Source organism: Thamnophis sirtalis, unplaced genomic scaffold (assembly GCF_051295495.1).
Source record: "Thamnophis sirtalis isolate CommonGarterSnake01/CBP01778 unplaced genomic scaffold, rThaSir2_p1.2 scaffold_2, whole genome shotgun sequence".
Classification (NCBI taxonomy): domain Eukaryota; kingdom Metazoa; phylum Chordata; class Lepidosauria; order Squamata; family Natricidae; genus Thamnophis; species Thamnophis sirtalis.
In genome coordinates, this window is record NW_028261382.1 from 29,729,131 (window position 1) to 29,751,496 (window position 22,366).

Below are 22,366 nucleotides of genomic sequence, written 5' to 3' on the forward strand. Positions count from 1 at the left end.
CTCAATGCAGGAGTCTTCTCCAGCACCAGAGTCCAAAGGCCTCCATCCTTTGGCACTCAGCCTTCTTTATGGTCCAACCTTCACAGCCATTCCTTGCAACTCGGAAAACCACAGCCTTGACTAGACACACTTTTGATGATGAGGGTGATGTCTCTGCTTTTTAGTCTGCTGTCTAGATTTGCCACAAAAATAACAGGTGTGATAACACGAAGAGGAATAGCAAGGGAAATCCAGGGCTACGTTTAGTCAGGATGGCCTAAATTCTAAGGTCATCTTTCCAAAATCCAGCCTACCAGCTTTAATTTTGGGTGGTGTTCCAGGCCAGCTGGTGAGATCTGAACTTTCTTCCCATGATTAGGTGAAGTCTGTTTTCTTCTAGGTTTGTTTGCCTTTCCTGTCCAGAGAAGGACTTTCAGAAGGAAGGTTATATGATATTCTTTCTGTTTTATTTTAAATCAGGGGTTGATGGGAAATCCAGGAGAACATGGACTGAAAGGTGATAAGGTGATCTGAATATTCCCTTATTGTTTGTTGTGATTTCTTTGCATGCAAAAGCTTGTTGCCATCCCATATGCCTTCTCTTCTTCTCTCTTCTCATCTTTTCTCTTCTCCCTTCTTTCTCTTTCCTTCTCTTCTCTCTTCCTCTTCTTTCTTCTTTTTCTCTTTCTTCTTTCTCTTCCCTTCCCTTTTGTCCTCTTTTCTCTTCTCTCCTCCCTTCCCTTCTCCTCTTCTCTCTTCTCATCTCTTCTCTCTTCCTCTTCTTTCTCTCTTCACTTCTGTTCTCTTCCCTTCTCTCTTCTCTTCTCTCCTCTCCTCCCTTCCCTCTTCTCTCCTCCCTTCCCTTCTCCTCTCCTCTCTTCTCTTCTCTCTTCTTATCTCTTCTCTTCTCCCTTCTTTCTCTCTTTCCTTCTGTTCTCTTCCCTTTTCTTTTCTCCTCTCCTCCCTCCTCTCCTCTCTTCTCCTCTTCTTTCTTCCCTTCTCTCTTTTCTTCTCTTCTCTTCCCTTCCTTTCTCTCTTCCTTCTCTCTTTCCTTCTCTTTTCCCTTCCTTCTCTCTTTCCATCTCTTCTCTTCTTCCCCTTCCCCTTAATTGTTCCCACTTTCTTTCCAGAGCTACAGCATGGATCTGCTAGTTTTCTACAACTAATACTCTCTTGATTGTTCCACAACAGTTGGTGGCAAAAAAAGAGAAGGGGGTGGGGAAACAGTTTGGGGGAGAAACCTGGCCTTTACCTCTACAGCTGCATCTATTTGGTTAAGTGGCTTCTGTGGTTGTGGCTGATCAGACAAGTGCAGACCATGCAGGGCCCACCAGAGTGTCCACCTCTGGGTTGGAGTAAGCTCACGATTCTCAGGCTACATAGAAGTTCTCACGATACACAGAATCCCCTTTGCTCTTGCTTTCCAACCCCAGGTGGGTTGGAACTGTTGAGGTTAGACCTCCTTCCTCCTTCAGTGGAAAGGTCCTGGTGGCATCTGGAGCTCCCTGTCCTGCTTCAGATGGAGCGAGGCATGGCAATCCAGGACCAGCTCTGTTGCCATTCTTGAAATAGTAACTCAAATCAGATGAAAAGGCTGGACGGTAACTCATTCCATCTGCTGCGTCTTGCTGACTTGCAAAAGCTGGAGGAGGAGGAGGAGGAGAAGGAGGAGGAGGAGGAGGAGGAATGTTGTCAAGGGCACTCCACTTCCTGCTTAGCCACAGGGCCCTTCTCTCTTTCCCTCTCTCTCTCTCCTCTCTTGGAGCACACCAGAGGTTTCCTTTGGTGATACCTCTCTGGAAATCTGACATCTTTTAAGACGGTTTTCGTAGAGCGTGATGCTTGTTCAAATGAGTGTCCCTTATGCAGAAGATCTTCCCCTTGGACTGGTGCCCATATTTGTTTGTTTAGGAGTAAGATGAAGGGAAGATAATGTTTTCCATTGAATACTACTATTTGGGGGGAAAAGAACAATGACAACACGGATGGCATTGTACAATGTTTTAAGCCCCGATTTGATGAATATCCATGCCAATTATACTAGTCTGTTGTCCTATGATCTAAATTCACTTGGCAGCCCATTCTGAAGGAACGCACCTCATCCAACAGCTATTCTAGCCATGCTCCATTCTTGTTTTTGCCACCAATCCTGGTTGTGGAACAGCTGGGGGAAAAAGCAGCCTGTTCCCTTCCTCCTCTAAAATCCCTCTTGAACCTTGGACTTGTGTTGTGTTCTTGGTGTGTTATTTGTTGTAACTTTCTTTGGTGATGTACATCCAGGGTGAGGAAGGGATGGCAGGCATTCCTGGAGAAATTGGTTTCCAAGGGGACAAGGTAAATTCAATTATTTTCTTCTCTCTCTCTCTCTCTCTCTCTTGTTCTCTCTCTCTCTTTTTTCTCTCTTTTCTCTTTCTTTCTCTCTTTTGCACTTTCTTTTTCTCTTTGTCTCTTTTCTCTCTCTCTTTCTCTCTCCCTTTCCCTTCTCTGTCTCTTTCTCGTTCTCTTTCTTTCTCTTGCTCTGTCTTTTTTTCTTTCTTTCTTTTTCTTTCTCTCTTTCTCCCTTTCCCTTCTCTCTCTCTTTCTCATTCTCTTTCTTTCTTTCTCTTTCTCTGTCTTTTTCTTTCTTTCTCTTTCTCTCTCTCTTTCCCTTCCTGTGTGTGTGTGTGTGTGTGTGTGTGTGTGTGTGTAAAGACTTGATTTTACTGTATATTGAATGAATAAAAATGATTTAGGATCTCCTGGCGGGGAAGCAACATTTGTGACATTACTGAGTCAGATCTTTGCTCAGACAATATCAAAGGTTCAATTTGTCAGTTGACACCAATGGCCAAACGTAGATGTGGAACAATTTAACTTGGGAATGATCAGTCACTTGATGTAGAGGAATCAATGGAAGATGGAGAAACAGACCGAAGGCTATGAGGGAGTGGGGGGAGTGTAGAACAGAAGACCCTTTGCCCATTTTAATTTAGACCCATTTCAAACTAGCTTTTTGCAGGAATTTAGATAAATTTGGCCTTCGCTACCCCCGAGCCCCAAATGAACAATCCCTTTGGCTCAAAAAGTGGTAAATTGGAATAATAACAGAATAACAGAGTTGGAATGGACTTTGGAGTTCTTCTAGTCCAGCCCCCTGCTCAAGCAGGAGAACCGGTACCATCTCACCAGTCTCTTCTTAAAACCCTCCAGTGTTGGAGCATTCACAACTTCTGGAGGCAAATTGTTTCACTGGCTGATTGTCCTCACTTGTAGGAAGTTTTTCCTTAGTTCTAAATTGCTTCTCTCCTTGATCAGTTTCCACCCATTGCTTCTTGTTCTACCCTCAGGTGCCTTGGAGAATAGCTTGACTCCCTCTACTTTGGGGCAGCCCCTGAGATATTGGAAGACTTCTATCATGTCTCCCCTAGTCCTTCTTTTTATTAAACTAGAGATTGGAGTCTAAAGTTCTGACATGACTCTTTCATTTTTGATAAAATGTCTAGTTTTTTTTTTGATGAATTTTGATCCTAACTTACAAGATTTATACAGGGTAAGATTTACTGAATTGGTGACTAAAAGTAGAGATGGTAGTCCTCTCCTTACCACAGTTAGTGACCATTCAAACTTACAACAGCCCTGGAAAAAATGACTTACAACTGCTTTTCACAGTTACGACTGTTGTACCATCTCCATGGTCACATGAACAAAATTCAGACGCTTGGCAGCTGATTCACACTTAACAACTGTTGCAGTGTCCCGGGGGTGTGTGTCACATGATCCCCTTTTGCGACCTTCTGGCAAGCGAAGTCAACGGGAAAACCAGATTCACTTAACAACCGTGTTGCTCATTTAACACCTGCGGTGATTCCCTCAGCAACTGTGACAAGCAAGTTGTTTTACCTCAGAAATTTTACCTCATGAAATGAGGTAAAATTCACTTGGCAAGTCTTTCACTGAGCAACAAAAATGTGGGGCTCAACTGCGGCCGTAAGTCAAGGACGACCAGTATTCCCTGACATGGCTGATAGTTTCTGGTGGATATAGATTATTTTTATTGATTTATTTTAAAGAGAGGCGCATTTAACCATAGAAGCCGCTAAGAGACGTGTCCCCTTAATAGATTTAATTGCTGTTGTCCTTTTGCCTTCCGCTTCCTTTCATTAACAAATTCTATTTATTTTCAAACTTCACACGCTAGAAATTCTCCAGGGTCGGGAAATATCTTTTCCAGAATCTTCTACCAGACAGAATTCATACCGTTGTAAATTACTGAGTGCCAACTTTGCTGAGTACATAACTCCATAGAAGTGATGGTTGACTAGATCATTCCTAGATAATCCCATGTTGTATTTATTTTTTACAATGACAATAAAGACTACACTATGTTGGTTAAAGGTATATCGGAACCAAGTTCATTTCTTGGACTAGGTTTTCGAAGTTGCTTTATCCATTCTGAAGATTTCTACTCTCGCTTTTCTCCAGGGTAGCCAAGGATTGCCCGGGATGCCAGGATTACGAGGAAAACCAGGCCCAATGGTAAGTAATTGCTTGAGTTCCCTGCATGAAATTCGTTGTATTGGTTAGAATAAGGAAAACTGTTGTGACTCGCCAGTGGTCAACGGAGCTGGCAGCATATTCGGAGAGTGAGGAGGGTTGGGGAGGAAGATGGGCCAGTCCTGGAGTCCGGGGAAGGCTCTGATGAGGGCTCTGTATCGGAGGCAGTGATGGGGCCAGAGCTGTCTGACAGTTATCAGCTACCTTCAGAGTCACACATCAGTGAGGCAGAAGAACAGCTGGAGCCTGTTCCCAGTGTGCACATGCGCAGAGCTGCCAGATGAAGGGAACAGCTAATGAACAACTTGGGAGTAAAGCCACAGGTGGACAATGAATGGCCCCTCCTGGAGGGAATAAAAGAGGAGCGAAAGGGGAGTGGAGTTTGCAGGAGACCATTACTTCGCTACATTGGTTCGTGACTCTCCGAGACTCCTGGCCAAGTTTTGCAGCTCTTGGCTTGGCAGCTGTCCAAGCCAGATAAGATCTGTGACTGTAAATCCTCCTTTGAAAGACTTTGACAGATGTGAATGAGCAGAATTCACAGGAAATTAATAAAAGGTGTTCTTTTGTTGGGACAAGGAGTTTGCTGCATACTCTTGGGAAGCCTTGGTCAGAAAAAACACCATTGCTGTCCTTTAGATCTTACTTGGATGCAATTCCTATCAGTCACCATGATGGTCATATCATATTATATCATGAACCATCATCGGTGAGGGAAGTTGATTTCAACCCCAGAAAACATCTTGAGGCACTCTTTAAAAATCACTTGTCCCCCTTGAATCTCTATAAAAGAGTTTCGTGGGACATTTGAAGGACCCCACCGGTGAGGTCTGGACTCAAATTCCCGTTGGGCCACAAACTTTCTAGGGTAAACCTTGGATGGTTGTGAGAAAAGCCAAGAGAGAAGAATTGGAGAACGTTGTCAAATCCATGAGGAATAAGAGGGTATAAGTGCAATTAGGATCGTTAGCAGAATGTTGCGACATGAGTAGGAAAAAATGGAAATAAATCCTGACTGATATCCATAATTGTTTTGTGGAAAGCAAAAAGACTTCTTCTTGAAGTAGCAGCTTAAGATGGTGGACTAGGACTGGGATAGCCCATGTTCAGGTCCACTGAACCTCATAGATCACCTTATGGTGATATTGGGTTAATCATTAATCCCATGGGAAAACTGAATAAGGAGTGGTGTGTTGGTTGCTTCGATCTTCTGGAGAAGTTATATAACGGAAATCAGATGAATGAATGAATGAATGAATGAATGAATGAATGAATGAATGAATGATTCAATGAATCAATCAATCAATGAATCAATCAATCAATCAATGAATCAACAAATAAATCAATGAATGAACCAACATGGCCAACGGAAAAACTAGGAGATGGTTAGCAATATCTGGAGATACTATCTTCCATATTTCTTCCTAGCTAGATTAGGTCACCCTCAATGGTCACCCCATGTGTTTGTTTCTTGCAGGGAAGAGTTGGTGAAAAAGGTCCAGCTGGAATTCCAGGCCCACCTGGCCCAGAGGTAGGTTCTGTCTCCAGTTTGGCTTCTTCTTTTAAGGATCTGTATGATTTAGAGATTTTTTTTTAAGGCTGAGATATGCCCAATTCTGAATAGGCCATTGAAAAGGAGCTGCTGGAAGGGTGCTGAAATTATGATGTTTTGAAATCTTTACACCCCCATTCCTCTTCATTCTCTCAAAGGTGAAATATTTCTTCTACCACTCTTCTCTTCTGTCTAAGAGGAATCTCTGTCTGTCTGTCTGTCCGTCCGTCCGTCCATCCATCCATCCATCCATCCATCCATCCATCCATCCATCCATCCATCCATCTATCTATCTATCTATCTATCTATCTATCTATCTAATCTACCATCTCTCTCTCTCTCCATCCATCCTTCCATCCATCCATCCATCCATCCATCCATCCATCCATCCATCTACCTCTATCTGTATATCTCTCTGTAACCTCTCTCTCTCTCTCTCTTTATCTCTCTCTCTCTCTCTCGATCTATCTATCTATCTATCTATCTATCTATCTATCTATCTATCTAATCTCTATCTACTATCTCTCTATCTCTATCTGTATCTCTCTCTCTCTCTATCTGTCTCTCTGTCTAATTATCTATCCTCTCTCCCCCGTCTCTATCGATCGATCAATCAATCAATGAACAGATAGAACCTCTCTCTCTCTCTCTCTCTCTCTCTCTCTCTCCTATCTATCTATAAAAAGCTTCATTTCTAGAGCTCTTTAAGTTACTCACAAAGTCCATTTGGTTCGTTGAGTACCTTTTTTCAGTCAAACCCCTTACTCGCCACTCTTACTCAAAGCAGAGGCTCAGCACCACGAATGCACGTCTGGGTCCAGAGAAACCAAGGTGGAAATTACGGGGTGCTTGGAGCGCTTCCCAGGTTGGCCTCCACCCATCATACTAATAGCCTACAATTCCTTCACTCTGGAACTTAGCAACTCATGCTAATCCAGCCAGCTCTGGCTTCTTCAGCAAAATATGACGAAAACCATGGCTTATTACGGTAGATAAATACAGCCAATTCACGACCTAGCGGTGACTTCCCAAGAGGATTGCATCACGGCTAACTTTACTCACTTGTAAAATACCCAAGATGTCCTGAAATCAAATCCAGGTCAATTGCTGGCAACACCTCCGAGCAAGGGTTGGGGGGAAAAAAAACAACCAAGAGAGAATTAACAATATCTGAGATAGGTGGTCAAATGATCCAATTCAACAGAGAGTCCTTTCCAAGAATAACGCGTTGCGAATCCCAAATTCCACCGAAAGAAAGCCAGGGCTAAATTTAAACTCTTGGACTCCGCCGCCGGCGGTTAAAGTAACATCCTTATAAACTTGGCAAGAAAGGTGAGAGAGAAGAAGAATAGGAGAAAGAAATTGGTCGGCCTCCATCAGTCATGCATGAAAAATAAAATAAAAGAAATTTTTAAAAAATCTCATTTGCTTTCGAGACAAAATAAGGGTTTGAAGAGCTCATGATGGGATCCTGGAAGGAGACGCAATGAATGAACAATAAGTTTTGGCGCGCCATTTTTTAGTGTTTCGCTTCATTTCTGCTTATCAATCTGTCTAATAGCTGTGAAAGATCAGATTGAAGTTAAATAAAAACCTAGTTTATTTTATTTTTTAAAAAAACCCACCATTCCTCTTTTTTCTCATACAAAAAAACCCCCCAATTTGTCCCCCGCCTCTAGGGATCATTCCGTTAATCTGGGTGTTTTCTCTTTTGTTGGCTAGATAGTGATAAACTTTAAGAAATAAGGAGCAACCCTGTGGTTTACCAGAGTAACAAGAGCTGGAAGGGACCTTGTAGGTCATCTAGTCCAACCCCCTGCCCAAACAGGAGACTCTACAGCATTTCTGACATATGGCAGTCCGTTCTCTTCTTTTGGATTTAACTATATAAGTACAGCATTTTTATACATGGTGTAACAAAAAGAGAACATTTGCTGGACAGAGTAGACACGACAACGTTTGCATATGTCTAGTTTAAAGTATAGGTGGTTAACTTATGACAGTTCATTTAGTGACAGTTCAAAGAATATATCTGCTGAACAAAGCTCCGCATTGGCAACAGGAAGGGCATCTGGCCATTAAACGCTCTGATAGCTCCATTCAGTTGCCAAGACTCCACCCCGCAAGGCAGTGGTGGGTTGCAGGCGGTATGCCCCAGTACGGGCGTACTGGTGTCTGCTGGGAGCACCAGGTATTGGTGCGCTGGAGGGCCCACCCGCTCGCCTGAGCTCCTTACCTGTATTTGAGCTCTTCAGCGCTTCCGTGTATGTGCACGGAGTGTACGGTGCCTGTGTGATGCTTCGCCGAGCAGCTGGAGCGTCGCAGAGACATCGTGGAGGTAAGGATGCATATGGGAGATGCCAGGGCCCGGTTGCATCATACTGGTTGCAACGGGATCCGGAACCCACCACTGCTGCAAGGGATTATGGGGTCATTAAACATGATGATGATGATGATGATGATGATGATGATGATGATGATGATGATGAGTTGGGTGTCCTCTTAGAGCTTTAGGTAGTCCAGCTAAGCCCAGCCTCTCCAATTCCTAAAGAAAGATTGGACATCTGGTTTGGAAGATGGTTGAAGATGTTTGTCCCAAAGGTGCTTTTTTCCCCAAGAGGCAACTGGGCTTTCTTGTTTTTCTTTGAAGACATTTCACTTCTTGTCCAAAAAGCTTCTTCAGCTCCATAGACGTGTTGAAGACATGTTCCTCGCGCTTCTTCCCTCATCTCCTCCATCAGATCTCTAGTATTTTACTAAGGCCCGGAACCAGCCTGCGGAGCTGGCAGAAGAGTCGGACAGTGAGGAGGTTGGGGAGGAAGATGGGCCAGTCCTGGAGTCTGGGAAAGGCTCAGATGAGGGCTCTGCGTTGGAGGCAGAGAGGGGGCCAGGGTCGTATGCCAGATCAGCTGCCTTCAGAGTCAGACATCAGTGAGGCAGAAGAACAGAGGGGGGCAGGGCCACCTGAGAGTTATTTGCTGCCTCCAGAGCCTCCAGAGTCGGACATCAGTGAGGCAGAGGAACAGGGGGAGCCTGTTCCCAGTACATGAATGCACAGAGCTGCCAGCAGGCAAGAACAGTTAAGACAAAAGGGGTGACTCGGGAGTAAGGCTTGGAGATGATTGGCCCCTCCCATAAGACATAAAGCAGGAGCAAAGGCATAGAAAAGTTGCGGGAAGCAACTTTGTCCGTTCCGGTCGGTTTAAACTCTGAAGCTCCGTTTTGACTCTGTGCTCCGTGTGGCCTTGCAAAGCTAATTGCCAATTAGGTCTTTGGCAGCGCTTCAAGGGAGATAAAGGTGGGTCCTTATCAGCCTTATCTCGAAAGACTTTGGCAGACTTCTGTCAGACTCTTTACAAACTATTTGTGACTCATTGCGGGCTGTGATTGAACATAACTCACAGCCGTTGAAATAAAAAGAGGGTTTCGGGGACTAAGCATGTGATTTTTGACTGTCTCGGGAAGCTTAGGTCAGAACACCACTCTTGGTTGGATTGCCTTCACTTAGTCATCTTTCTTCTTTGTCAACTTAGGGACTGGACTGTGCCTCCCTTTGTTTCTTGAGCTGAATGGATTGTGGGCGGAAAAAAATTATGGGTAGGCGATCCAAAGTCATGTGGTCTTCTAAGCAGCATGTCGTCACCTTTCCCTTCCTCCGTGCCAAGTCTGCTTCTCCCTTCTGTCAGGCTTGCTGATTTATATCCCTGGGAAAAAGGCGGGGATGCGGCCGTCCCCAGAATTCGTGGAGAACCACACACTGGGCTACGAGGCAACATTCGCTGACCCCATGCAGAACCTTGGTTGGAGGGCCAAGACAAATTAGAATCCACAGCACTTCATTTTCCTGCCGTGATCTTCTTCCAGTTTTTCCCCCTTTCGCTTTCCCTCCTCATCAGTTCACATCGCAGTGAAACCAAAGTACAATGTCAATGCAATGAAAAGTTGGTGTCTGGTGTCACCTTTGCTTTCCCAGATCTCTGTTTCTCCTTCTCCAGGACCACCTGCCCCCGGTGTGATCCTTCGGATCTTCCAACAGGGCTAAAATATTTGACCCCCATCCATCTTGATTTTGGTTGGTTTTTTTCCTTCCTCTTCTTCTCTTTCCTCCTTCTCTCCTTTCAGTGAAGGAAGTCCATAATGACTTTCCCAGGGCAGAAAGGCACTATACGGTAAAGGTTCCCCCTCGCATTCCTGAGTCTAGGGGGTGGTGCTCATCTCCCTTTCAAAGCTGAAGAGCCAGCGCTGTCCGAAGACGTCTCCTTGGTCATGGGGCTGGCATGACTCAACGCCGAAGGCACACAGAACGCTGTTCCCTTCCCACCAAAGGTGGTCCCTATTTTTCTACTTGCATTTTTGACCTGCTTTCGAACTGCTAAGTTGGCAGAAGCTGGGACAAATAACAGGAGCTCACTCCGTTACGCAGCGCTAGGGATTCGAACCACCGACCTGCCGACCTTTCTGGTCAACAAGCTCAGCGTCTTAGCCACTGAGCCACTGCATGCCTAAAAAGGCACTATGGACTCCTCCAAAGAACTAGGTCTTCTTCAGGTAATTTACCCAGGCCAGGAACCTCAAAAGATCTTGTCTACCGTAAGTAACAAAGGATGCAGAGGAGACCACAGCATGCTTTCTAGGCCATAGGGCTGGACAGCTCCTGAGACAGAAAGTTGGAGGTGGGACTTCTGTAGCTCTGAATGGGGTCATCCCAGGCTGGTCTGTAAAGATTCTCAGTCATCCTGGTCATGGTTGTCTCAAAGGTGCTTTTTTCAAGAGGCAACTTTATTGTTTTGTCGTTTGAAGACGTTTCGCTTCTCATCCAAGCAGCTTCTTCAGCTCTGACTGGATGATGGTGGGGAATGGAAGGATTTATACTCTTTGCAGACAGCTGGTCGTTTGCATCCTTTTTAGAGGGCCATTGAGGCCACTTGGAGGTTTCTCTGTGTACTCAGGGTCACCTGAGTGGTGCCAATGGTTCCTGTAGTCCCAGGCTGGTCATTCCCCCCCCCCCCCACTGTTAGGGTGCAGTGGAAGATGCGATTCGAGGCACAGGAGGCAACTGAGTTAAACTCTCCACATCTGCATTCCCCCTTTGACACTTGAATCAGCAATTTTAAATCTGCTTCAGCAAGACCTTGGAAACAGGTTTATGCCTTACGCGAGGAGCCAAATCATTCCGGATCAGTTTCAGCCCATGAGTTGAATATGGGGATAATTAAAACCTTGGTCCTTTGACCATCCTAAAGTAACCCATCCAAGTTAAGACGTTTGGTGCCCCCCCCCTAAATCTTTGCAGCCCCCCCCTCTCTCTAGGTGTGTGTCTCTCTCTGTCTCTCTGTCTCTCTCTCTCTCTCTCTCTCTGTCTCTCTGTCTCTCTGTCTCTAACTCTCTCTCTCTCCCCAAAGAGATGACGCCCGGGACTCCTGTCTTCTTACTTATGGTCCTCTCTGTTTGATGTTTTCCAGGGCTTCCCAGGAAGCATCGGCCCTCCGGGGGAAAACGGCCCTGAAGGTATTAAGGTGAGGGGTGCTGCAAAGGAATGGCTGTGGGGTTGGTTTGGCAGTGGCCCAAAGGAAAGAAGTAAAGGGAACGGTAAGGAGAGGGACAGAGAAAACCCCAGAGATCTCCGTGCGGCGTTCTGGCTGGTCTTTCAGATTTCATTTGGATGCTGACTACTCCAAGAATGGGAGTTTCTTTCCCTGTTTTCTTTTTTTTCGGTGGTCGTTCTCCCCTTCCTCACATACTCCTTTCGGCAACAGGATTGACATTGGACGCCGTCCCACAGCAGCGCATGTTGGCAACGTGCGCCTGCTCCGTGTTTTCGTAGGCCCACCGGGGTCTGTCTGCCTCTCTCTTTGGCTGAGCCTTTTCCCCCCTCCTTTGCAGGGAAAGCCTGGCGCGAGGGGTTTTCCTGGTCCCAGAGGAATGCCTGGCCAAGAGGTGAGAGGCTGCTCTCTCCATGATGTGCATCTGTTTTCCTTTTTTAAAAAAAAAAAAAAGATTGGGGGATTTTAGAGATTGATTTCCCTAAAGATGGCTGGAGTCCCTGGCAGAGTAAATCTGTCTATGAATGGATTTAGATTGTCTTAGGGATGGGCTGGGGGGACCGAGGAAGAACTTTGTATTAAATGTGGTCTTTCTTTCTTTCTTTCTTTCTTTCTTTCTTTCTTTCTTTCTTTCCTTCCATCCCTCCTTTCATTTTTCTTTCCCTTCCCTCACTCTCTTTCCATCTATCCTCCCTCCTTCCCTCTCCTCCCTCTCTTCCTTTCTCTTTCCTTCTTTCCCCCCTCCCTCGCCCTCCCTTTCTTCTTTCAATCAATCCTTCATTCCTTTCTCTTTCCTCCCTCCCTCCCTTTCTTTCCTTTCCTCTTTCTTTTGTCCTTTTCTTCCTTCCTTTCATTTCTCTTTCCCTTCCCTCTTTCCTTCCATATATCCATCTCGCCTTCCTTCGCTCCTTCCTTCCATCTATCCTTCCTCCCTCCCTTCCTTTCCCTTCTTTCCTCCCTCCCTTTCTTCTTTCATTCCTTCAAACCTTCCTCCCTTCCTCCCTTCTTTACTCCTTCCCTCTCCTTCCTTCCTTCCCTTCAATCTTTCTTTCCTTGCTCTCCTTTCCTCCCTCCTTCTTTCCTTCCTTCCTTTCCCTTCTCTTCCCTTCCTGCCTCGCCTTGCCTCCCTCCCTGCCTCGCCTTGCCTCCCTCCCTTCTTCCCCTTCTATTTCCTTCCTCTCTCCCTCCCTTCTTTCCTTCTTTGCTCTCCTACCTTCCTTCCTTCCCTTCAATCTTTCCCTCCTTGCTCTCCTTCCTTCCTTCCTTTCCCTTCTCTTCCCTTCCTTCCTTCCTTCCTTTCCTTCTATCTTTCCTTCCTTGCTCTCCTTCCTTCCTTTCCTTTCCCTTCTGTTCCCTCTCTCCCTCCCTCCCTTCCTTTCCTTCAATCTTTCCTTCCTTGCTCTCCTTCCTTCTTTTCCCTTCTCTTCCCTCCCTCCCTTTCTTCCTCCCTCCCTCCCTCCCTCCTTTCTTCCTTCCTTCCTTGCTCTCCTTCTTTCTTTCCTTTCTTCCTTCCAGGGCGATGAAGGGCCACCAGGTCCCTATGGCCCCCCAGGGGAAGAGGTAAGAACACAGGGGGTGCTTCTTGAGTGGGAGGGTTGCCTATTACTGGGCCACATTGCTCCCAGCCTTGCCCTTTGGTCAGTTTCTCCCCCTGCAGCCCCCTCCCAACCCCCCTCCTTCAAGCACAACTTGGGGGGACGAGAGCTTCCTGCTCTGGATGACGCTTTTCTTCTCTTCAATGTCTCACCAGCTACTTGTCTCCTTTTTAGGGTCCTCCTGGGCAGAAGGGGTTCCCTGGCAAACCAGGCCCGGAGGGCTTAAAGGTAAGGAGGGCATCATCTTAGGAGACTCAAATCTGTCGCCAAAACATCTCTCACCCTTTTGGGGTTTTCCAATCTGGTAATCTGAAAGCACGCCTTTCACCCACTCCTGGCCTTGGCACTGCCTTCCTTCTCCTGAAATCTCCTTTTTCCCCCCCTTTCTTCCCTCTTTTTTGCTCTGGAAATTCCGACTCACCGTGGTTTCTGGAACGGAGAGGAGCCTTGCACATATTTCTGCAAACCGCAGCGAATTTTTATGATTAGCCAGTTTCCCCCCCTTGCTTGTTCTTTTCTTTTCGAAAATTGGTTAATTGTGTGATGGAGGACAGCCTCCCTCCAGGGGAGGGAAAGAGAGAGAGGGGGAAAAAAAACATTATGCAATTGGAAAAGCTGCTAAAAACGGAACCATTACAATGAAAATAAAATGTGGGAAGAGGGAATTTATGTAAATGTGGAACGAGGCTTGCTTGAATCCCACCCCAAAAACCCATCAAAGTGAAGAAGGAAATAAATACAACAGTGGAAGGAGGGAGATAGAAGAGGGAAAGAAGAAAAGGAAAAGGAGAGGAAGTAAGAGAAGGATAGTAAGAATAGGAGAGAGGTTAGGAAGGGGAAGAAGAGAGGAGGAGTGTGGGAGAGGGAGGAAAAGAGAAAGGAGAGGAGGAAGGAAGAAGGTAGAGAAGGAAGATTGGGAGGAAAGGAGGAAGAAGGAGGAAGGTTGTTGTAAAATAAGATGGATGTGCAGGGTGGCAGGAAAGCGACTCTGATGATATTTTTAATTTTTTAAATGAATGGTGATAAATGTTAAAGGATAATATATAAATAACAATAGTACTTATGAGAAATGTATATGTGTGAATGTATATATGAGAAAGAAAAAGAAAACTCTTTTAAAAAAAGAACTGAAGAAACTGAAGAAGCTTCTTGGATGAGAAACGAAACCTCTTCAAGGAAAAACAAAGTCCAGTTGCCTTCCGAAGAACTGAAGGAACTTCTTGGATGAGAAGCGAAACCTCTTCAAGGAAAAACAGAGTCCAGTGGCCTTCCGAAGAACTGAAGGAACTTCTTGGATGAGAAGCGAAACCTCTTCAAGGAAAAACAAAGTCCAGTTGCCTTCCGAAGAACTGAAGAAACTTCTCGGACAAGAAGGGAAACCTCTTCAAGGAAAACCAAAGTCCAGTTGCCTTCCAAAGAACTGAAGAAGCTTCTTGGATAAGAAGTGAAACCTCTTCAAGGAAAAGCAAAGCTGCTAAAAATGGCTGAAGTCCTTCCATCTCCTGCTTCCAAACACACTATGCTTAACAACAACCACAACCACATTTTAATGGCACTCTTTTGTGCATGTGTGAACTGAATCTGAAATTGCTGCTTTCGTTCCCTTTCTGTACTTCTTTTTTTTTGGGGGGGGGGGTGTTTCTCATAGTCTTGAAGTATCCCTAATCTGGCTAGGTTTTCCTCTCTCCACTCCAGCTGGCTGGCTCTTCCAAAAGCTTTTTAATTTCTTTTTAATGCACTTTTGAATCTCAAGCGTTCGCAGAGCAGTTTTGCAAGGCGGCATTGGAGAGAAGGCAGCTGCTCCTGACCCATTCATTTCCTTCACACCCTCCCCCCTGCCCCCCAGAAATATTCCTCCGTTGCCAAAATATTGTGTGCAAAATTTTGTCTCGCCTTCTGGTGCTTTGATAAATAGGTTGACGCCCTCTTCTTTGTGGCAGCCCCTCAAATCTCAGGGGTTGCCACAAAGAAAAAGGAGTCAAGCTATTCTCCAAACTATCTAAAGGCAGGACAAGAAGCAACGGATGGAAACTGATCAAGGAGAGAAGCAACTTAGAACTAAGGAGAAATCTCCTTACAGTGAGAACAATTAACCAGTGGAACAACTTCTCTCCAGAAGTTGTGAATGCTCCAACACTGCAGGTTTTTAAGAAGATGTTGGATATCCATTTGTCCGAAGTGGTGTAGGGTTTCCTTCCTAAGCAGGGGGTTGGACTAGAAGACCGCCAAGGTCCCTTCCAACTCTGTTACTCTACTCTACTCTACTCTACTCTACTCTACTCTACTCTACTCTACTCTACTCTACTCTACTCTACTCTACTCTACTCTACTCTACTCCCATTCCCATTCCCATTCCCATTCCATTCCATTCTATTCTATTCTATTCTATTCTATTCTATTCTATTCTATTTTCCATATGCCATATTCTATAGTTTATTCTACAGTCTATTCCATTGCATTCTATTCTATATACTGGCATTCTGCTATCATGTCACCCCTTCATTTCATTGTTCCAATATTGAATGTTTGAATGTTTGAATGTTTATTTTATTTATATGCCGCCCTTTCCCCCCGAAGGGGACTCAGGGCGGCTCACAACTCAAACCAGGGAAGGGGGATACAAACAAAAATTAAAACGGCACAAAACAATGCATAATTTAAAACACACAACAGTCATACCATTCGAGACGGGGGCAACAGCTCTTTAGCCCCAGGCCTGTCGGAACAGCCAGGTTTTAAGGGCTTTGCGGAAGGCCTGGAGGGTGGTGAGGGTTCGAATCTCCACGGGGAGTTCGTTCCAGAGGGTCAGAGCAGCCACAGAGAAGGCTCTCCTCCGGGTAGTCGCCAGTCGACACTGGCCGGCGGATGGGATTCGGAGGAGGCCTAATCTGTGGGATCTAATCGGTCTAGTGGAGGTAATTGGCAGCAGGTGTGGGACAATTCAACCGTTTTTTCCAATTCAGTAATTGTGGAATGATTTCAGCGATTTTTTCAATTGAACTGATGGTGGAACGATTCAGCCATTTTTCAGTAGATGGTGGAGAAGATGTAACCTTCACAAGAAGAAGAAGAAAAAAAAAGACTGCATCAACCACCACCGTGGGAAGATGTTTTCTGCAGCTGAAGATAACCGAAAAGCTACAGTTCCTATTTGTTCTGCTACTCACTCTCTGTTAGGACGTGATCGGAGGTTAATCCGTTAATTAACAAGCTTGAAACGAGCTAAAATCATTTGTGTGTGGTTGGCTCCCTGCCTTATATCTTTACTCAGCCCGGTCCTCTCCAATGACTTGGATTTCATGTCCCATCATCCATACAATGGCCTCCCTTAATTGGTTCTGCTGGGAGGTGTAGACCCAAGAAGAAGACCATGAAGAGAAATCAAGGAAGAAAAAGAAGATAAACGAAAGGGGGAAAGATGAATGAAATAGACCACTTGATGTTCCCCAGATGTATCGAACTACAGCTCCCATAAATTCCAGGGAATGTGCTCCCGATGGGCTTTGTATTCAAAACATCAAGAGTCTTTTTGGTTCTCCGCCTCTACTGTATTACGAGAAATCAAGCCTTGGGGAATGATGAATTTGACTTGAAACAAAGTGGGGCCATTAGAAATTGAGACAATTTAAGATTTCACTGTATCAGTCTTTCTATCTGTAGAATGGGTTGTGGTTTTGTTTTTTTAAAATAATTTTTTAGTTTTATTTTTATATAAGCAATCCATTTCCCATTAAACAGTGTGTCATCTGGGTACAACTATTTTGTGCCAACCATTAAAATTTACAACCTTAGTCATCATTTAATCTCTTCTTAGCTTAATTTCCAACACCAAAATTGTCCAATAATCAGTTTGTTCTTTCTCTTTGATAGTCAATGGATTCATTTCTGCACATTCTAGCATTTTCTTAATCACATTTTCCTCTGTAAGGTTTGTTGGTTTGTTTGTTTTGAGGGCAGATTAAGGTGTCGAGATGCACACTGCAAAACTGCAAGGACCGTGTGACTTACTGTTCTTTGCTTGGTTTCAGGGTGAACCAGGAAACCGAGGACGGCTGGGAAAAATTGGTGACGAGGTAACCCCCTACATCACTTCTTCTCCTTCTTTGGCATGCTGATCTTGGTCTCGAGTGATTCCTGCCAGCAGGAGGGCTTCCTTTATCCGGGATAACTTTGATTGCTGCTGGCATCTCTCTTTCTGGATTTGATGTTCCTTATTTGTTAGAACAGTGGTTCCCAAACTTGGCAACTTTAAGACTTGTGGACTTCAACTCCTAGAATTCTCCAGCCAGCTCTGGCTGGAGAATTCTGGGAGTTGAAATCCACAAGTCTTAAAGTTGCCAAGTTTGGGAACCACTGTGTTAGAAGAAGGGATGCAGTGGCTCAGGGGCTAAGACGATGAGCTTGTTGATCAGAAAGGTCGACAGTTTGGCGGTTTGAATCCCTAGTGCCGCGTAACGGAGTCAGCTCCCATGACACGTCCCAGCTTCTGCCAACCTAGCAGTTCGAAAGCACGTAAATAAATGCAAGTAGAAAAATAGGAACCACCTTTGGTGGGAAGGGAACAGCGTTCCGTGCGCCTTCGGTGTTGAGTCATGCTGGCCACATGACCACGGAGACGTCTCCAGACAGCGCTGGCTCTTCGGCTTTGAAAGAGAGATGAGCACCACCCCCTAGAGTCTGGAATGAATAGCACAAATGTGCGAGGGGAACCTTGACCTTTGTTAGAATAGCTGAAAATCCTATTTTGGAGATGTTTATATGCCTGAATTATCAATGTTTAAGTGATGTAGAAGAGAAATGGGAGGATGGCCACGCTAGAAAGCATTGTGATAATTTTAATAGTCCTGCAACTGAATGGATGCCATTGTGCCTGCATTTCCCAAAGGTGCTTTTTTCAAGAGGCAACTGGACTTTCTTGGTTTTTCCTTGAAGACTTTTCGCTTCTCATCCAAGAAGCTTCTTCAGCTCTGAGAAGTTCAGTTCTGAGAAGAACTGAAGAAACCTCTCAGATGAAAAGCGAAACATCTTCAAGTTGCCTCTTGAAAAAGTCCCTTTGTGACAACTATGACCTGGATGATTGAGTTTCCTTCAGCTGTTTATTGTTATGCCGGGACCAACAATAATTTGCCTCTAGTTTCCTCTCCTGATGCGATTTTGGCTGTGCTCAACACCCAAGGTTCAAACTTATTATTCCCTCCAAGGTTGGTTTTCTCATCCTTTGTTTCTGGAGATTCCTAGTCATCCAGGTCATGGTTGTCCCAAAGGTGCTTTTTCAAAAGGCCACTGGACTTTGTTTTTCCTTGAAGAGGTTTCGCTTCTCATCCAAGAAGCTTCTTCAGTTTCTTCAGTTCTTTTTTTAAAGAGTTTTCTTTTTCTTTCTCATATATACCTTCACAAATGTACATTAAGTACTATTGTTATTTATATATTATCCTTTAACATTTATCACCATTCATTTAAAAAATTAAAAATATCATCAGGGTCGCTTTCCTGCCATCCTGTACATCCATCTTATTTTACCACAACCTTACTCCTTCTTCCTCCTTTCCTCCCAATCTTCCTTCTCTACCTTCTTCCTTCCTCCTCTCTTTTCTCTTTTCCTCCCTCTCCCACACTCCTCCTCTCTTCTTCCCCTTCCTAACCTCTCTCCTATTCTTACTATCCTTCTCTTACTTCCTCTCCTTTTCCCTCTCTTCTTTCCCTCTCCTTCTCCATTGTTGTATTTACTTATTTCCTTCTTCACTCGGATGGATTTTCGGGGGTAGAATTCAAGCTAACCCAGTTCTCTATGTACATAAAAATAAATCCCCCCCCTCCTTTCCACATTTTATTTTCATGATAATATTTCTTCGGTTCTGAAGAAATATTCTCGGATGAGAAGCGGAATGTCTTCAAGGAGAAACCAACGAAGAAGTCCAGTTGCCTCTTGAAAAAGCACCTTTGAGACAATCATGACCTGGAGGACTGAGAATCCCCATAGAGAACATGCCAGAATGATGCCAGTCCAGTTTCCATGTTGGTCCCCATTCCGACATAGTTTTTGGCAACTTCTGTGCCCCGCAATGCCCAAGGAGATTCGACAGGAAGAACTCTGGAAAATCTGGGAATATGAAAAAAAAAAAAATCAAACGCTCACCTCCTCTGAAATATATCCCAAATCATCACACTGACCAATGTGGTGCAACCTCAACGCTTCCATGTGTTTACCTCATTCTTGAGTGACCGCATGGGGCAGCAATGGTGGCTTTGGCTCAACCAATCTTGGTCTCTTCAATTGTTGGCTAAAGGACCCACAATCTTTCCTGAAAACCTCTTTCTTTGGCAATCTTTTTTTTTTAATGGACTGCTTTTTATTAATGATAATGGTCTAACCTAGAGACAGGCATGCACAGGGACCCTCAAAGTCCCCTCCTCATGGGCAGAAACATTGTGAGGACATGTATTTTTTTTCTTCTGGAGGAGGAGAATTTCTCCAGATTATTTATTGAGGAAGCCTGCCAGTCAAGAATCTTGGAATGGCTGAAACTTTTGTGGCCCACCAGTAGCCATTGCAGCTGGCAGCAGATTCGGACAGTGAGGAGGTTGGGGAGGAAGTCCTGGAGTCTGGGGAAGGCTCTGATGAGGGCTCTGTGTTGGAAGCAGAGCGGGGGCCAGGGCCGTCTGACAGTGATCAGCTGCCTTCGGAGTCAGACATCAGTGAGGCAGAAGAACAGCTGGAGCCTGTTCCCAGTGTACGCAAGCACAGAGCTGCCAGACGAAGGGAAGAGCTACAGAACAGGGGTTGACTTGGGAGCAAGGCCACAGGTGGATGATGAATGGCCCCTCCTAGAGGAAATAAAAGAGGAGCGAAAGGGGAGTGGAGTTTGCAGGAGACCATTAGTTCCCTTCATTGGTTTGTAAATCTCCAAGACTCCTTGCCAGGTTCTGCCGAGATCGGCCTGGCAGCTCTCCAAGCCAGATAAGGTCTGTGACTTTAAATCCTCCCTCAAAAGACCTTGCTGGAGGTGAATGAGCAGAATTCACAGCAAATTAATAAAAGGGGTTTTTGTCAGGACAAGGAGTGTGCTTCATGCTCTTTGGGAAACCTCGGTCGGAACAGAAACGTCTCCTAAAACTCATTTTTGGATACGGTAACCCTACAACGGTAGAAGCCATGGCATTTTGACGCCCCGGTTGGCCATTTCGTCTTGCCCGTAGCGTCCACAAGAAATGGCCATTGTCTTTTTCTCCGTGTCTTGCGCGAACATCTGGAAAAGGTCCTGCACAATAGCCTCCTTTTACTAGAGGCAAGGAAACAATTCAGGAAAATCCCACAAGTTTCCTTAGGAAAATTGAGAAACTGTGCCTTCGCCGAAGGTCTTTTCATTCCCTGCCCCCTCCCTAGAGATTCCCCCCCCCCTGCCCCCAGCCTCCTAAGTTTCTGTAGAGAAAGCAGGAACGTCTGTCTTTCTTTAGCACTTATTCATTCGATGAATTCCACTTCTTGGATTTGCCCGTAGCTAAAACAGTCTAGGGCTGAATTCCACTCTGTTGGATCCCAGGTTGAGAATGTGAGCTGATGAGGGAGACTCGGTCTGTCGCTGGTTGTTCCTCCCCCCCCCCCCTAGCTACTCCAGACATACTCCGAGCAGGAAACCGTGAGCCTCTATGGGATTGAATGAAAACACAATGGGCCTTTTCACCGCCATTTGCCAGTGATCCGGTCCAGATGCATCTAAAGCCCCCTTATTTTCCCTCTGCTTGTTTCTGCCTAGTGGTGGAAGACTTCCATCTCGTTGCCAATTATGTCATTAGTGAAAGAACGCTGTGCCAGCCATTGGGGGAAATTCCTTCCTCTTCTTCTCCTCTTCTTCTGCCCCACTCCCCCTTCCATCACAACGGCTGGCTTGCTTTTAGCCATCCTGGAGTTTTGGAAAACATCAGCCTCCAGAGGCAATTTTTAAATATTTAGAGAAAGTTGTGTCCCATTTCTGCAGAGGTGCTCCATGACACACACAATGGGGCTCCATGAAATATATGGTGGAGTTGGAGTTCAAACACAGCAAGGTTCGCTGTCGCTGGATCTTCACCCCTACAAGGGGGATTCCAGAATTTTCTTGCTATTAAACGGCCAGGTTCCATGGTCTGAAAAAGTTTGCAGACTCCTGGACTACAACATCAGAGGGCCTTGGTCCATGAAGGTCAGGGTGATGTTCATTTTCTAGAGGTTCACCATCGGTCAATTCTAAGAAAGGGCATAAAGAATGAATGAATGAATGAATGAATGATAGATAGGTAGGTAGGTAGGTAGGTATGCAGGCTATTCTAAGGAAGGGCATAATGAATAAATTGAATGAAGGAATGAATGAATGAAAGGGAGGCAGGCAGGGAGGCAGGTTATTCTAAGGAAGGGCATAATGAATAAATTGAATGAAGGAATGAATAAATAGAATGAATGAATGAATGAATGAATGAATGAAAGGCAGGGAGGCAAGTTATTCTAAGGAAGGGCATAATGAATAAATAGAATGAATAAATGAATAAATAGAATGAATGAATGAATGAATGAATGAATGAATGAATGAATGAAAGGCAGGCAGGGAGGCAGGTTATTCTAAGGAAGGGCATAATGAATAAATAGAATGAATGAATAAATAGAATGAATGAATGAAAGGCAGGCAAGGAGGCAGGTTATTCTAAGGAAGGGTGTAATGAATAAATAGAATGAATGAATGAATGAATGAATGAATGAAAGATAGATAGATAGATAGATAGATAGATAGATAGATAGATAGGCAGATAGACAGACAGAAGGATGGATGGATGGAAGGAGGGAGGGAGGGAGGGAGGGATGGACAGTCAGACAGACAGATATGGTGGCTAGCTGTCTGGCTAGACGGATGGATAGGTAGATTAGATAGATAGATCGATAGACAGACAGACAGACAGACAGACAGACAGATAGATAGATATGGATAGATAGATAGATACATAGATAGAGAATAGATAGGTAGGTAGGTAGACAGACAGACAGACAGACGGATACATAGATAGAATATAACTAGAGATAGATGGGTGGGTGGGTGGGTGAGGTTTGGGTGGGTGGATGGATGGATAGATAAAAAGCAGGCAAGGCAGGTAGGTAGTTAGATACCGGCATATTTTTCCTTAAACATTCAGGGTAG

At 44.9% G+C, this 22,366-nt stretch overlaps 1 protein-coding gene across 1 annotated transcript in view; it reads left to right on the top strand.

Annotated features, from left to right (window-relative positions):
* Window positions 1-22,366, top strand: part of COL27A1 (collagen type XXVII alpha 1 chain) — a 175,587-nt gene that overhangs the window by 77,742 nt on the left and 75,479 nt on the right. The window contains exons 3-10 of the mRNA XM_087707610.1: window positions 2,242-2,313; window positions 4,441-4,494; window positions 5,990-6,043; window positions 11,527-11,580; window positions 11,948-12,001; window positions 13,123-13,167; window positions 13,377-13,430; window positions 17,231-17,275. Coding sequence (XP_087563736.1) covers window positions 2,242-2,313; window positions 4,441-4,494; window positions 5,990-6,043; window positions 11,527-11,580; window positions 11,948-12,001; window positions 13,123-13,167; window positions 13,377-13,430; window positions 17,231-17,275 — 432 coding nt within the window. The remainder of the gene's footprint in view (window positions 1-2,241; window positions 2,314-4,440; window positions 4,495-5,989; window positions 6,044-11,526; window positions 11,581-11,947; window positions 12,002-13,122; window positions 13,168-13,376; window positions 13,431-17,230; window positions 17,276-22,366) is intronic.